At 45.0% G+C, this 15844-nt stretch overlaps 1 protein-coding gene across 7 annotated transcripts in view; it reads right to left on the bottom strand.

Annotated features, from left to right (window-relative positions):
• Nucleotides 1-5673: 5673 nt before the first annotated feature.
• Nucleotides 5674-15844, bottom strand: part of LOC135421353 (5-hydroxytryptamine receptor 2A-like) — a 205863-nt gene continuing 195692 nt past the window's right edge. For all 7 annotated transcript variants that reach the window (XM_064669719.1, XM_064669716.1, XM_064669713.1 and 4 more), the window contains one exon: nt 5674-9371. In XM_064669719.1, coding sequence (XP_064525789.1) covers nt 8542-9371 — 830 coding nt within the window. In that variant the 3' untranslated portion in view covers nt 5674-8541. The remainder of the gene's footprint in view (nt 9372-15844) is intronic.

Here is a 15844-nt window from a genome sequence, read left to right as displayed (position 1 = left end):
ACCCTGCTTGAGGAGGGAGGTTGGACTAGATGAGCTCCAGCGTTCCCTTCCAGCCTTACCCGTTCTGTGATCTCTCAGGAACTCTTTGCTCCTCTTGCACTCGAGGAAATCAAAAGGTGGAAGTTGTATCTCACCGGCTGAGGCATCCCTGCTCCCTGCTGAAATTTCCCATCTCCTACAGGCGCCTGGAACTCCGTGGCCACTGGGTGTCAGCATCTGTGCTTGGACGCAGAGGGGAGGAGGAAAGCAGGTGCAGCATCGGTGCCGCCAGAACTCAGCGCTTAGTGCACGAAAGTAAAACAGGGGGGATAACGGCTCTGTCACCGTCAGAAAGGAGTCTTGTTCCTTTTGTGTTGCTAAGTGGAGAAGTGTCACACCTTTGTTCCATCATCCAGCTCTGGGCTGATTGCCAGGTAACATCACCTTGTGCCTCGTGGCACCCTGACTGTGTCCCAGCGCTGCTGCTCTGACCAGAGCTGTGTCAACCAGGGCATGTGCCAACCAAAACCAGCCCCTGCCTCTCCCCCCCCGCTCATGCCACTGAGCACCCCCAGAAATATCACACCAGCTTGAACTGGAGGCCCTGCTGGGTGTCCCTGCCTCACTCTGGCACCAGCTCCTGCACCCTCACAGTGCCAAGGCTGCCCAGGGAGCCTGGGATATGGGCTGTGCCACCAAGAGGTCCCCACCTGATACATGAAGCCCACAAGAGAATAGTTCTTGCCTTTTAAATGATGATGTTCCAGCTCTTTACTGTTGAACTGGAAATATGTCCCAGCCTTTGGGACTCTCAAATTGATCGTGGCTGCCCAGAAGTTTGTGCCCCTCATGCCAATTTATTTAGAAATGCTCATGCTAAGAAAACAATAACTCTGTTGCCTGCCAGGTTCAGGAGAGTCCACTTTTAACAACAGAGAGATTAAAAGGCCAAGAGCACAATTTATTTTACTGAAGCAAGAGCATGAAGTTCCCAGCTACAGCAACAAAGAAAAGCATTAAAAACATAAGACAGTGGAAGCACAAAGCAGGCTCAGTCCTGAAAGCTGCTCACCAGTGTTTTCTCAACAGCATCAGATAATGGCAGCCCCAGCAAGGGCATTACCTCAACACCGTGGTTCTCCAGAGCACATGAAAATGCTGTTGCAGGTAAATAAAACATACTTACAGGACTGCATGCAGTCAGGCTTGGGCTGGCCAAGCTGTTTGATTCTGGATGCTTCCAAGAAAGCAAGTGAAATATTGCTTCATACAGCTGGGGGCTGGGAACACACAGCCTTCACGATCCCTCGGCTTCACGTTGTCCTGTTTGTGGGAGATGCACTGACTTGACACGGCCTCGCCTGCCTTCCTCCAAAATTGTGTTGTCATTTTTCATGGCTTTGCCAGGACTTATGGAAGGACCATAACCTAAAAATAGTGTTCTTGCTTCCAGATGTTTTTTTCCTCCCACACTGGGATGTGTCACTGGGCAGGTCCTGCTGTGCAGATGCCTGGCTTGTTGCCTGAGCTCTGCCAAACGGGAGGCTGAGGACAAAAAAGGGTTGAGCTGGGCCCTCCTGCTGTACCTCTAGAGCATAAATTCCTGTGTGAATGCAACACCTGAGCCCTCAGTAAGCTTTTCAGTTGCTGTTACTGCTGCCTCAGCAGGAAGTGCAGTCCCAAACCTGGAATACCCCACTTGTTAGAAACCTGCTTTTAATTCCTACCTTATTTCTACCCTTTCTCTATATCAGTGTTTTCCTCTGGCCTAAATAATTTGTCCCTCCTTATCCAGAACAAGCACTCCCTGTTATCCTGATGCAGAGCTTGCTTTGCCCCTCTTTAGCTGCTGGAAGGAACAAGCCAAGCTTTCTGCTCCTTCTCATTAGCAGGGCTCTCTCTGCCCCTGCCTTGACTTGTGTCCCCACACTGTGCCTGTCACCAGGGCTACTGCTCAGGCCCAGCACACACTCCCACCTATTTTTTTAAAGCAGAAATGCCAGCTAACTACAGAGCAACAGGTAATCACATTAATTTACTCTCCAGAAGTAAAGTTCTGAGTAAGAAAAACCACCGTTTGCCGAGCACAGTGTGCTGCGTCACCCGCGGTGGGGCACAGGGGGAGTAACTCATCCCAGCACCTTGCTGACTGCCACCACGGGACACACTGGGGGAGGATGCAGGCAGTTTTCTCTTCAGCAACACCTAGAGAAGATGCAAGAGAAAAAATGGTCACTTGGGGGTCAGCCCACCTGTGTGCCAGCCATGTGGCTGAGCTGCAAAAAGAAGGGGGAGGAGCACTTAGGTGAGGGGACCAAACCTTGCCATGGCTTCCTGGGTGAGACACTGCAATCCATGGATCCTCTCTGAAGACATTTTGGGACATGTGCCTGTAGAGAAGGAACCTCCAGCACAGCTGAGATCTCTGCTGGGCATTTGCACTTACCTGTTGCTTTCAGCAGTGTCATGATCTTCAGGAAGTGCAGGCCCAAAAGGAGAGGCACTGAAGTCTTCCTCCCCAAAATGTCACAGAAGAGCTGTTCTAGCTGCCAGTCAGGGAAAAGGACCCTGATTAAAAGCTTCAGTGTCTTTGATGAGCATCTGTCACTGGCATCCACTGGTCCTTCTGCAGGAGAGACAGGGACATCAGCAGCACACACAGACGTAAAGTTGCTCTAAGTTTTAACAAATGCAACCATACAGTGGTCTAAGAAGCACTAGTTTACACTAGTATAAATTGGATAATTTGGCTGCATTTTAATTAAAAATTAATTTCTCCAATTTATACAATTCAAGCACAGGGAAGTTCAGAACAGTGGATTTAACATGCTTCTGTGTGGTGCTACATGATTCATTTTTCAAGTCACCTAGCCCCCAAGTGTTGGTACCCACTCAAGTCACAAAGAAGCAGCTGTCATCCCAGGACACTTCTGGGGAAATTGCATTTATCTGCTAAGAGATCTTTTGGCTTTTTGGGAAGCAGAACATAAGATGACATTCATGAGGGATGTAATTGCTCCACAGTCTCAATTTTCCACAGTAATTTATCATCCATTGGCTGCATAATTCTCTTGCTGTCATCACCCCAGAGCAACCAGAGTTACTGGACCTGTGTCACCACTACATGCTTACTTACTTGCCAGGTCCCCTACAGATCCTTGAAGCTGTGGCCCAGGAGGACAGGCTCTTACAACCTTTTCTGTGTTTGTAGTGCTCAGCAAAGGGCGAATCCCACTGGGCATAGTGCCGGGACATGCTGTGCCAGGTCCTAAAACAAGCACTTTCTTGGAGGGATTACGAAGGAGGACTGCCCAGAGCAGAAACCCTGCTGCTGCCAGACTCCCTCCCCATGACACACCCTCCTGCTGTCAGCAGAACCTATGATTTAGGACAGTTTTAAGGAAAATATTTCTGTGTGTAGCTCACGCACTTGACCGTTTGTCAAAGATGTTGTGGTTTGGTTCTTCAGTCAGTGAGTGTGCCTCACTGCATCGATTGTCTGTCTCATACAGATCTAAAATCCCTCACCTGAAGACGCTCCATCTCCATGTTGTTTTGGGATTGCAACCTCCCTGCACAGCCGAGAGGGAACGGCACATCACTTAGATATTTTGCTGACTTCTGACAGCCTCATAGCACGGGATTCAGTTGTGGGTAAAAGAAAACATGCAGAAGACCTGAGACTTAAAGAAAAAATGATGGAGAGACAGAAGAGTCAATAACAACTTCATGGTTAAAAATGAAAAAACAAACCCATTTTTTGATACCTACACTCACCCACGCTAGAACAGCCCACGTTTCACAGTGACACTTACAGGTACATTTGATCTCCACATCATAGGTTTTCTCCCCAGCTTTTTAGCCACTCCCATCTTTTCAAGGGAAGACTAGTGTGTGATGACGTCTCCTGTGGCTCTCTGGGGTTTCTGGGATGTGTGTTCATGTGCACAGATGTGTACATATATCTCATCTGCCCATCTCTGTCCTTCTGCTGCACCTGCCCAAGGCTTGGCAGTCTTTGCCTGATTTTTCCCAGGAAAAAGCTTCTGATGCCTTTTCCACCCCAGTCTGAAATGGAGACAAAGCCAAGTGCAGTTCTTGGCATGCAGCTATCCTAATGATACTGTGACACAGGGAGGAAACCCATCCAAGAGACATCTGCTCATTTATCACATGACAGGCACTGCTTTTGGAACACCAGATTAGCATAATTTGTCTGCCACAGTATCAGACACTCTTCAGCAGCTCAAAGTTAAACAACATTTCTGCAGAGCTCCATGGGTTTGCTATTTTTTCTTTAAAGTATGTTTCCCCTTTGGAATTTGGGTCTCCATATCCAGGACCCTCATGATTCCAGCACATTAGATGCTGACTGGGAAGGGAAGAGCATTGGGCACAGTTCACACCAGCGAGGAAAATCTCTGCAGGGCTCTCCAGAAGAAAGGCACTAATGATTAACATGAGTGTCTCTGTAGAGAAAACAGCATGAACCACACTGTTCACACTGACTACTCACACATCATCTAACATTTACCTCTTCAAATTATCACTCAGATAAAAACTACTGCAGACTCATAGTCATTATGACAATAGAGAGCCATGCTGAGGTGGGATGCCTCGAGGCTCCTCAGCATTGGCTCTGAATCATATTCCCTCCCAGATGCTACAGCCTCTGGGTAGCTGCTCTTATCTTCAGCAAGCACAGGACTGAAGGAGAGGCCTTCTTCTCAAAGCACAGTCTCTGAGGCATGCAGAGCTCCCCAAAGCCACTACAGCTGACCCCATGGATGCTACACCCCAGATTGGCTGTGTGGGGCAACAGGTCACAGACATGGATGAGCCAGCTCAAGCCTAGAAACCAGGTTGCCCAGCCACAAGGCTTTGTGCCTTACTACATGGCCAGCCTTGATTCTGACCTCTAGTGGGGAAGCCCCTACAGCCCAGGAAGCTGCTGGTTCTGTCCTGGGCTGCCCCCAAGAGCAGACTGCCCGATGCCAGTGAAACAAGGGGGTGTGTTTGCTGGGTGGGAGCCTCTGTGTGTGTGCTGTCCCACGGGCAGCCTGCCTGCACAGCTCCATCTGGTTTGGGAAACAAAGCAAACAACACAGCCCACGGCACCATTTCCAAGGAATTGTTGTCACTTGCTCAGTCCAAACTCAAAACAAAACATCACCACCCACACTATTTGTAAGACAGAACCATACCTGAGCTCAGATTTGAGGACACACAAAATTTCCAGCAGGTACTCACGTCAGACAGCCCCAGGCACGGTTTCTGGAGGCACCCCAAGGTTGATGGCTACATCTCAGGAGAAGCAAAACTGCTGGGGGGACAACCTGACTTTGGTTAAGTTTCAGAGAACTAAATCAATTCTTCAAATTGACATAATTTAAAAAATGTAATTTTCAAGAGTTATTCCTGGAGGGAGCCATTTGAAGAGGGGGAATAGTCTATCACCACTTTTGTATTTATCAAGTTTTGGGGTTGGAAATGTTGGGATATCTGCTGACAGTGATTTCTGAGATTCAGCATCTGTGGGCCATACTTCAGGTGTACATCCTTATCCTTGTTTTTTGTTGCTTGCTTGTTTTTTTGGTGAGGACATATTTTAACTGGGGACAGAGGAAAGAAAGAGAGGGCACATTCGTTTATTTATTTTCTGATAGACCATGGAGAAAAAAAAATTAAGAATGATTAAACCAACAAACTTTCTTTAATAAATTAATAGCAGCATCACAAAACCCTGATGTGAATGACCCAAAGAAAGTTGGGTACGTGACAGTATATAAACATTCACAAAAATGTTGTCACCCACTGGCTGGGAGAGAACACGAGGCGCTGTCAGGCAGCACCCTTGGCTGTTCATCCAAACAAGGGCTGTACATCAGAATGGGTCCAGCTGTGTTGACATATTTACAGTTCTGGTGCTGAATTTTTTAAAAACATTTATAAAAATTCTGAAAATTCTCTGTTCAGTTCCCATTTTTTGCATCCAAATATAGCAGGTTCCCTTTTTTGCCCATACAACAGAACCGACAAGGGTAAGACATGAAGGCTCCTATGCAAAGACAAGGCCTGTGTGTAGACTTATACTGAGCTCAGGGATGCTGTGAAAATGAGTTATTCACTCATTATTTACACATGCTAGAAGCTACTGTAATTCAACTTATTGCTAAATGCTTTCAAAGTCTGTGGTTGGCTCTTAAATATATATATGTGTATATATATAAGTACAAACTCACACATATATATACATACACACATATACATGTTTGGAAAAGGTGTGCTATAAATTCACTAAAGGAAAAAAAACCCAACTTAAAAAGCAATGTGACGGTTCTGATTTTTCTGTACTGTTTGAGATAATGAAATCTGACTCAGGGTAAGGAGAAGTCACTGAAGGACCAAGTTTGTGCCTCTGGCCAGTCCTTTTCCTACTGATTACCTGACGCTTTTGGAGAGGCAAGCAGACTCCAGAGCATTCAACCCATGCTGGTATCTGCAGGCTGGCACATGGAGCATCTCTGCTGCCTTCTTCAAGCAGCAGAGGCTTAGGATACCTCTGCACTGGGATACCTTGTCTGCCTGCATGGAAGTACTATGGATTATTCCCAGGAGGGGATGAGGGAGAAAAGAGGACCATCTTCAACACATCGGTCTGGGGTCAAGCCAGCAGCAGAGACAACTCCTGTGTTGTGTTTTAGTAGTGGCCTCAGCAAGGTTGTTGCTGCACACAGCAGTGCAACAGCAGTTACCTAAAGCATTAGCAGAATTTTCTGTTTCTTCTAGAAGGTAATTTTAATGGAATGAACACAGCAAGCTTAGAGTACAAGCAATTCATGTTAATAAAATGCGATTTAACCATGCCCAGTGTAATGTTCTCTGTTCTGATGATTATCATAGCCAGAGGCTGTCAGTGATGCTAAATGCATCCATGTTAGATGGGCACTGCAGCATCTGTGTAGTAGTTAATGAAGATATAAAAACCTTATGGGTGATATCTGGCATTAGACAATACTCCACACAAGGAAATTTTGCATAAGAGGCATCACCCCAGAGGCACAGTGCCAGAAAGACACGGTGCCTTGGGGAGTTTGTGTACTCAAGAACGCAGAGGAAAATTAATTCAAATTGTACCTGGTGTGTATTAAAAGCAGATTACTTAAACTGCATTCCATCCCAATGTGGATGCTTTCATTAAAGATATAAGTGGTGTTAATATGATACACCATAAATTACTTTGGGAGTAAAATGGAATATTTCGAATTTAAAAATTAATCCAGATTAATATTCCCTGTAGACTAGCTCCAGGTCTGCTTCCTTCCTGTCCCTGGTCATCATTTGCTTTTGAACCCTGCCACCAGCAAATGATTCCAATCACATGCTCTGCTCAGCTCTGCCCACCCCGTCCTGAGGCAGGAGCAGGGACCTTCACTTGTGCCTCTCCCCCAGCACCCCCAGGCAGGTCCATCCTGCTCCTCACAGCTTGACCCTGGCCAGCACCACACACAGAGCAGTCTCTGCTCTACACCAAAAGCAGTGTTCTACCACCAGCACTGTGAGTCCCAGGATGCTGAAAAATGAAAGTCAATGCTAGCAAGCTAAAGAATAGCTAGATGTGAGGACCCCGAGGGCCAAAGATCTGGCTCTTCCAAAGCCAGAGTGCTCTTCTGCAGGTCAGCCAAAGCCCCTGATCCTCCAGCAGCGTGTGAAGGCAGTGCACTGAGCACAGCCTGCTCCATCCCAGACCTCATGGGTGTCTGAAAGACCAAAGGAGGGCTTTTTACGAATCTGAGGCCTTCCATTTATAGAACAGTGGAAATAGAGAACTTTGTCTCTCATGCTTCTTCTCCAAGTCTGCAAGTGATCCCAGCCAGGACTGCAGAACCACACCAGAACTGCATTCCCTACCTTCCCTAGGGGAGCCAGAGCCTCCTGTGCAATGGAAAGAAAACAGCAGGGTTGGAGAGGGAGCCAAAATTTAGCAGAGGACCCCTGAAGTGCAAGATTGACCCAGTATGGCAGCAAGACACAGGACATGTCTGGCCAGGTGCCTGCACGGCCACTACGCTCTTGTGGTGTCTTTCTGCCAGGTTTCTGTAAAGTCTTTACACGGCACAAATAGGGGTGAGGATTTAAAGTATATATTTACTGTCAACTTGAAAAAGAAAGTTATACTGACCAAGTCTAATAGCATGTATTTGATATATAACTATTAACGTGCCATTCTGGACTCCAGCAAATTCCACCTGAGATAAATATTCAGCATTTTTGTTCATGCACTGGAAGAAGAATTCAAACATTTTGTCCATGACATATGCAGAGTAACTAATAGTTCTGATCTATTAGTAACAGTAAATATAGAACCTTAAACTTCACTGCAGTATATTAATATATATGATTTTAAGTACTGGACTGGAAAGACAACTCTTTTTTTTCTTTAAAAAAAAAAAGCTTTGTTCAGAATGCAATATTTACATTGTCCTTTGAGCGACACTTACATTTTTACACAATGTATTTTGGCTACAGATACACCGTAGCAAAAGGCTGCGTGAGTCACCCTTACACACAGCTCACTCTTTCGCTTACAACATTACAGCTGTTTATGGAGAGCTCCGAAGTCCCTGGTTGCAGTTCCAGGCCCTCCTCAGCTTCTAGTTCCATGCTGTTGAATTCATTGCCATTTCGATAACTAGTTAAAGTCAGATCTTTCCCGTACAAAGCTGTTGAAGCAACATTCAGACACTGATTCTGCCGCAGCGCTGATTTTTTGCCGGGCCTGTATTGGCAGCGGATGTAATTGGAAAAAGCCCTGCGGTAGGTTTTGTTGAAGAGTGTGTACACCAGGGGATTAACCCCCGAGCAAACATACCCCACCCAAACAAACACATCAAGCAGTTCACTCAAGAGGTCTTTGTCGCAGGCTTCCTTGCAAAGGACAGACATGACATTAGTGATGAAAAACGGGCACCACATGATGAGGAACAAAAAGAAGACGATGCCCAGGACCTTGGAGGCTCTTCGCTCGTTGTTGATGGACTGCATAGTTCCTTTCCTGAAAAGCACTGCCTCCTTATTTACAGGGGAGTTCAAGTGAGATGCCCCCTCGTGATTGTGAAGCATTGAAATGTTCTCTGTGTTGTTTTCCTTCTTGAGGCAGTTCACACTGCTCCTCCTCTGCTTGGGCACCTCTCCACACATGAACACCGTCGCCTGTCTCTGCAGCACCTGGACGGTCAGGCAATACGTGATCACCATGATGATGAGAGGGATGAAGAAAGCCATGAAGGATCCAATGAGGATGAAGTTCTCATCGTTGAGGACACAGGTCCCGTTTACAAACACTCTGGAGTCATCCTGCAAACCAATGACCGGAATAGGCATAGACAACCCTAGAAAAATGAAACCAAAAAAGAGACTGTCACCTGGATGGATGGACAGGGCTCCAAAGAGGCAGCAGAGATGATGCAGGCCCTGCGTGCATTCAGATCACACTGCCTAAAGCTTTTTGAAAGGGAAGTTACTGCTTTCAAGGGGAAGGGAAAACCTCATTAAACAACACTCCTGGGAGCACAGTTCAAAGGGAATGACACCCTCCTCTGGGAACAGCAGCAGTTTTGCTGTGCTCCACAGTTGACTCAGTGAATGCAGCCCAACTCCTATATGGAGTTATTTTTCTAGCATTAATTGCAATTTCTAGGTGGAGAAAAGGCAGTCACTACCCTGCTCTGTGCCCAGCTGGCCACTCCATACCAGTCTGGGGGGTTTTTGAAATCACTGACACAGGGTAGAGTGGAGCAAATTTTACAGAGAAAAATTTTCAAAATCCAAAAGAATTACAGCTATGAAGATTTAAAAGCAAGTTTCTTTAAGAAATTAAAATAATAGTGATTAAAAAATTGCCACTCTTGCCATGTCCTCACAGGCACATGGAAGCAAAACTCCTGCCTTTCTGGGTTCTTATGGACTCCCTCAGTGCAAGCAGACAATGGTCTCTGCAAGATCAAAATCCAATATTTTTTGTGTGTTCTGAGATCCAAACTTTGTCCCTTGATCTGTGAAGCTCAGTCCAACACCAGGACAGACACGAAATATTTCCAAAATCAACAATATATGCTGGAATATTACATCCTGTGTGTACAGGAGAACCTGGAAAAGATGTGGTGGGCCTGTTCTAGTTAGGCCATCATAGGTTTATCTATTCTTGTCTCATATCTTTGACAGGTGCCAGAAATTTAGGGCCATGATACAAAAGGGGACAGCTCTAAGTGTAATAGCTTAAAAAATTCCAAACCAAGAATTTGCGTCCATATCTCATTTTTAAAACGGCTTTTCAGAGATTTATTTTCCATGAATCCTTGATCTCGTTTCTGACTGCACAATTCTCAGTGGCCTTCAGTTCCCCAACCCACCTGTTTGTCATGTGAACAAAGTAATTCTTGCTCATTTTATGTTTGCTACCTGACAATTTCCTTTGATTCCCATAAGTTCCTCTACTGTGAGAAACAGCAAATAATCACTTTCTGGTCACCTTTTCCACCTTCTCAGTGATTTTATAGACCTGTTATCATCTCTCTTGTCTGACATCTCTTTTGGAACTGAAGAATACAGTTCTGTTCACTCTCTGTCCTCATACCAAACTCATTCTATGCCTTTGATTATCTTTCTCCATTTCTTTTTAAGTTCTTTTCTCTCCTTTTTAAGAAAGGAAAAAAACCTGCATATCCAAGCAGTTAGAGAGCAATAGAGTGTCTTCTGTTCTCCCCTCTGGCCACCTGGCTGTCATGGAGCACCCACTCCTCAGACACGTCTGTGGGGCTGGCCATGCCCTTCCTTAGCTCCTTCACCCAAGAAATAATCCACACTGAAGCCACTGGTGGGCCTGGATTAGGGTTTTTTTGGAGTTACTGTGAATAGCACAGGTCACAGAGCTAATCCTGTGGAACCCAGAATTTCTAAATGGGAAAAGTAACATGCTAAAGAGATTAACCAGGGCATTTTTCCCACTCCAGCTAAGTGTTTTCCAGGATTCTGGAGAATTCATCTGCAGTTTGTCATTACCATAAAATTACCATGTGCCAGTAAACTAGTGAAAGAATTTCTTCTGAAAAGTAACGGTTATAAATGCCTTCTGTGATTCTACCATGTGTCTCCTTAGCTCAGACATTAGTTCTAAGATTTGCTCTTCTCTCCCTGTACATGCCAGTGTTTATCAGTTTACCCTTGGCAAGGCAGTTGTCTCCTTTTCAGTATGTTAACCCCTGTTACCTCTCCTGTGCCAAATCCCTGTGACCGCAAAACCCTTCATCCCATCAAACCATTAAATCATGGGATTTAATCATTAAATCATCATTAAAGACACCATTCTAATGCCTTGGCTCCATCAAACCACAGACATCTGGGAAATGGTGGAACTTGGATACTGGTAAAGCAGTCTCTACACAAAGATGAAATCTGAATGAAATCAATGGCATTACACTGGGATTACATTTGCATGAATAATTTTATGCTTTAGTGACCTCTATAACACCCACCCTTTGAAATACTCCAAAACGAATACAAGTTCATTCATGAAGTAGTCATCATTTAGTTTACTGTTATTGCTTTAGCCAAGGGAAATCAGATGAGGCTTTGGGATATCTTTACATATAAAGTGGAATTTATGTGACACCCATAAAGTACATATGGGAAGAATAACCTGGTTCTGGGATATGATGAATACACAAATCAAGAGCACTGATGGCAGCCTAAAACTCTGCATGAGCATGAGATACCTCAGCATTGATGACAGCAGGAGGAGGAAAGCAGCAACAGGAAGAAACATGCCCTCAGATAAGCTGCCAACACACTTTGATTCAGCTGTCAGCCAGCATCCAGCACTGCTGAATGGGTAGCACTGCCCTCATCTCCAGTGCTTTCTTTCACCTCACACTTCTCCTTTGTAACTCATTCTTTAATACATGATTTACCACTGATCCACTGCACAATTGAGCCTGAAAGGGAACTAAGACTGGGCACACCCTGGGCAACAGGAACTAACTTGACACCCCCCCAGTAAGTGAGAAGTGACTGTGGAAGGTCTCAGACACCTCAGAAGGGCTTCCTTCATGGGGGATTACTGCAAAAATGCTGCTGCCACAATCCCAAATGCAACAATACCTGCTTGCAGACACAGCTCACACCCTGGCCCTGGTTTCAGGGGTACATTGCTCAGCCCATGCTGTGCTTACCACCAAGCATTCCATGGTGCCTGGGCACAAATGCCTGCCTGATTCGAGCTCAGCTGTTAGAACAGGATGGAGAAGGCATCCAGCTTCACTTGACTCAAGCAACCCACAGTACGAACAAAGTAGTTTTAGATGTTCATAACTTAAGAACTAAGGTCAGTTGGTCAGAGAATGCCAAACTCACTACACCAGTGAGGGTGAGTGTCTAATCAGGCAAGAGGCTCTGAAGCCAACTGCTGCCCACAGCCTTTCTCCTGCACAGCTCTCTGAGCCCCAGTGCAGAGCATTTCATGAGTTTTTGCCCAACACACTCTTCATCAGTAGACTTCAGGCTGATTCAGTGAGCTGAGTTCTCCAGCCTCGGACATATTTTCCAGTTGTATCAAATAACTTTCTAACTAAGCTGGCAGCAAATTCCCCAAGAGAGGCAGGGCTGCTCCAGAAACTTGCATTGTGAAAGTTTTGCAAGCTTATTCCATATCACACTTTGCTCTTCAGAGCAAACTTGGTCCTCTTGTTTGGTATTTGAGCAGTGCCCAGGGCAACTGGTTTTGCACCAGCAAGAAGAGACAACAGCCACCACCAGCCAGTGAGCCAAGAACCAGGACCCTGCTAGACTCAATACTGGGAGCTCTGTGCACCTTCTGCCAGGCAGCAGCTTGAGCAGGATATCCCTTTTTACCACACCACAGAAAATGGATGTGATTTTTTTCTTCCTATCTCCTCTTTTAGCTTCTGTCTGGCAGAGCAGCAGGAAGCAAGACAGAGAGAGATCCCCTGGATTACAAATCCAATTACAACTGTTGTCCTAACTGCTTCTTGTCAGCTTTAAAGATGTCCTCAAGCCAGCAGAACAATTCACCAAATGGGGCTGAGATGATGCTGTGGACACAGAGCAACAGATGCTCTTTACAGATTCTCCATTAATAAAACAAAACCCAAATGACTAGAAATACATGTTTGTAAAACCTGTACTCGCTGCAGAGAAAAAGCTGGTTAAAAAGTCCAATTTGACATTCCCAGGATTTAGACTTAAATTAAAAACAATACAGGTTTTGTGTTTAATACCTTGTTTTCTGCAATGAAAGCCCATGAGATTGATAGAGATTACTGAAGAGATGTGGTCTTTGATGGTTATTTCCACTAAGAATATCTTCCTACAAGAAGATATTTCCTCCAGGGACAACCACCTCACTAAAGAAAACAGGGATCTCATGATGCAAGTGGACTTTGGACCTCAGTGCCATCCTCCTGGTGCTTACAGACAATTTAAAAGAAAAAAGCAGAGAGAAATCTGTGTGCCAAACAAGCCTATGGCTGACACAGATGCAGTCTACACTGCAAACTCAAGAACACTGGGAAACACTGCATGTTCAAATACATATCTTTAACCTCATATTTAAACAAATATAAACCAAAAATAAACTTTGTATTTAAACTAAAACAAATCTGTTTGGTTTCTTAACAGAAGTGTCTCACAAAGTGCCTGATTCAGACAGGGAGTAGTAAACCCCAACAGCCTCCTGACTTGCACTGTGTAAAAAAAGGCACTGGAGTCAGGAAGCAAAGCTCTTCGGATGAAAATCAAAGAATGTGCTGAAGTGTTCCAACCATTAATGTCTTTCATTGCTAATGTTGCAACAAGGTGCCTTCAGGGCTGGATTAGGTCTAGTTTTTTGTAACCATTCTAATAAAGCAACGGTGCCTGCCTTGTATTGGTTTAAAGTCAAATATAAAGGGGCTAAACTTTGAAGGATCTCCCTGCCCACAGCAAGCACAACTGCAAACAGATGAATGTCATTACTGACTGTGCCTGAACAAGCTGTTGACCTTTACTTAAGCCTTGGGAGAGCACTGAACAACCCAGATGGAAAAACAGCAAAAAACCACTATAGGACAGAAGAAATAAATTATTTTCCCACCTGCCCTTCCACTTTGCTAAATTACTTCTCTTGGTTTGCTCAGCCACATCTTTCCAATGGTACATTTGACCACAGACAGAGCCCGTCTGTGTGGTGGGACAGGTTTGAGCGAAGCCCCAGGAACACATTTTGACTTTTCATTTACTGCCTTCCTCGTTAGCAGTGGTTTTGCCTTTTTTTTTTGTCATGGCACATGTCCAAAGGTTTGTGTGCTAAGCAGGGCCTGAAGCCTGGAAAGAAATTTCTGTGTGTGTGTGTTCCTGTCCCAAGACGCAGTCCCTCAGCTACCGCCCGGCAGGGAACTGAGGGTGCTCGGGAGCAAACACTTCTCATCAGCACATGTGCCATGGAAATGCCTGGCTGAGAAAGTCACTGATCTGAGAGACACAATGATGGGCAGAAATGCAAATCACAACCCTAAACATGCTCTGAAACCATGACCCAAGGGAGGCTACATGAGTTACTCCAGTCACCCTTTACCTCCACGCACAACCTGCTCCTAGTCTGTAAGGAGACTACAACTCCTTTTGCATCAGTGGTGCCACTCCAAGCACATTCCTCAAACTGAGGATTATCTCCAGTGAGGCAGGAGAAGGCTTGATTTGTACCTGGAGGCTCTTTAAGGACATCATTAGGACAGCTTTCATGCATGAGGCTGCTCAGCTGTGTGAGAGAACACCCAGGGCAGAAACAAAACAGTTAGACATAAGACCACTTAGTCTGAGATGAGCATTTACTGATCCTCACAGCACGTCTTTCATACTTCTATAAATAGATCACCTCAATAAAACAATGTAGTAGTATGAAAATTAAATGGGGATGTGAATTTCTTTTTAAACATTAATAGTTTATTTTATACACAAAACCCTCAGTACCTACCTGAAATCAGAATTATCATATCGTTAGTGAGTCAGAGAAAGAATGAAAATGTTTTCAAACACACAAAAAAAGACATGTGGGGTCTGCTTATGGCACTGATACAAAGAGCAGAATTTAAAGGATGGCCTCATCTCAGTCACTTATCAAGTAAATTGAATTTACCTTGTTACTAAGGATGTAAAACTGTGAGCTGGAAAATTGGTAGCATGTGTAATTTCGGCGCTCTCTAGTAAATGACCAAACCTTGAACTTACTGGGAAGCAGAGGAAAAACTCTTCTGTGCTAGCAGGCATACAGCTGGACCACAAGAAACCTCAGAATTAAAACAGTTTACTTATTTTCATATCAGAGGCAATGTGTGTGCATCTCCACATATTTTGTTTCATTTAATATTACCCAGTTAACACTCTCTCCTGTATGACATGGTGTGCACTTAGGGTTTGAGTAGTTCCTCATCACTCCTCCTGAGCACTGCAGGGGGGTCTCCACTCACTGCCAGAGTGGCCCAAAGCCACCCTCCTCAGAGCAGGACAGAGGGAATCCTGTGGGATGGTCAAGTCCACGTGTTAGTTGTGAAAACTTTGAAACTGTGCAAAGTCTGAAATCTTGAAACAATGCCAAGATTCCACCAGCAGGCTCACGCCTAAAATTGATTTTCGATATTTCTGTTGCCTACATTTCTATTTCCAGCCTCAGCACAGTGCTATCTATCACAAAACTCATTTTTACAAGCCCAGCCCTCCACAGCACCCACTTTTTCTCTAACTGAGCACAAAAGTCTTGCTCAAGTTACATTTGCTAAAGCACAGGACAACTGGCTGTGATGTACTTAAATCT

The sequence above is a fragment of the Pseudopipra pipra genome, chromosome 13 (assembly GCF_036250125.1).
Source record: "Pseudopipra pipra isolate bDixPip1 chromosome 13, bDixPip1.hap1, whole genome shotgun sequence".
NCBI lineage: Eukaryota > Metazoa > Chordata > Aves > Passeriformes > Pipridae > Pseudopipra > Pseudopipra pipra.
This window is presented reverse-complemented; position numbering and strand designations above follow the sequence as displayed.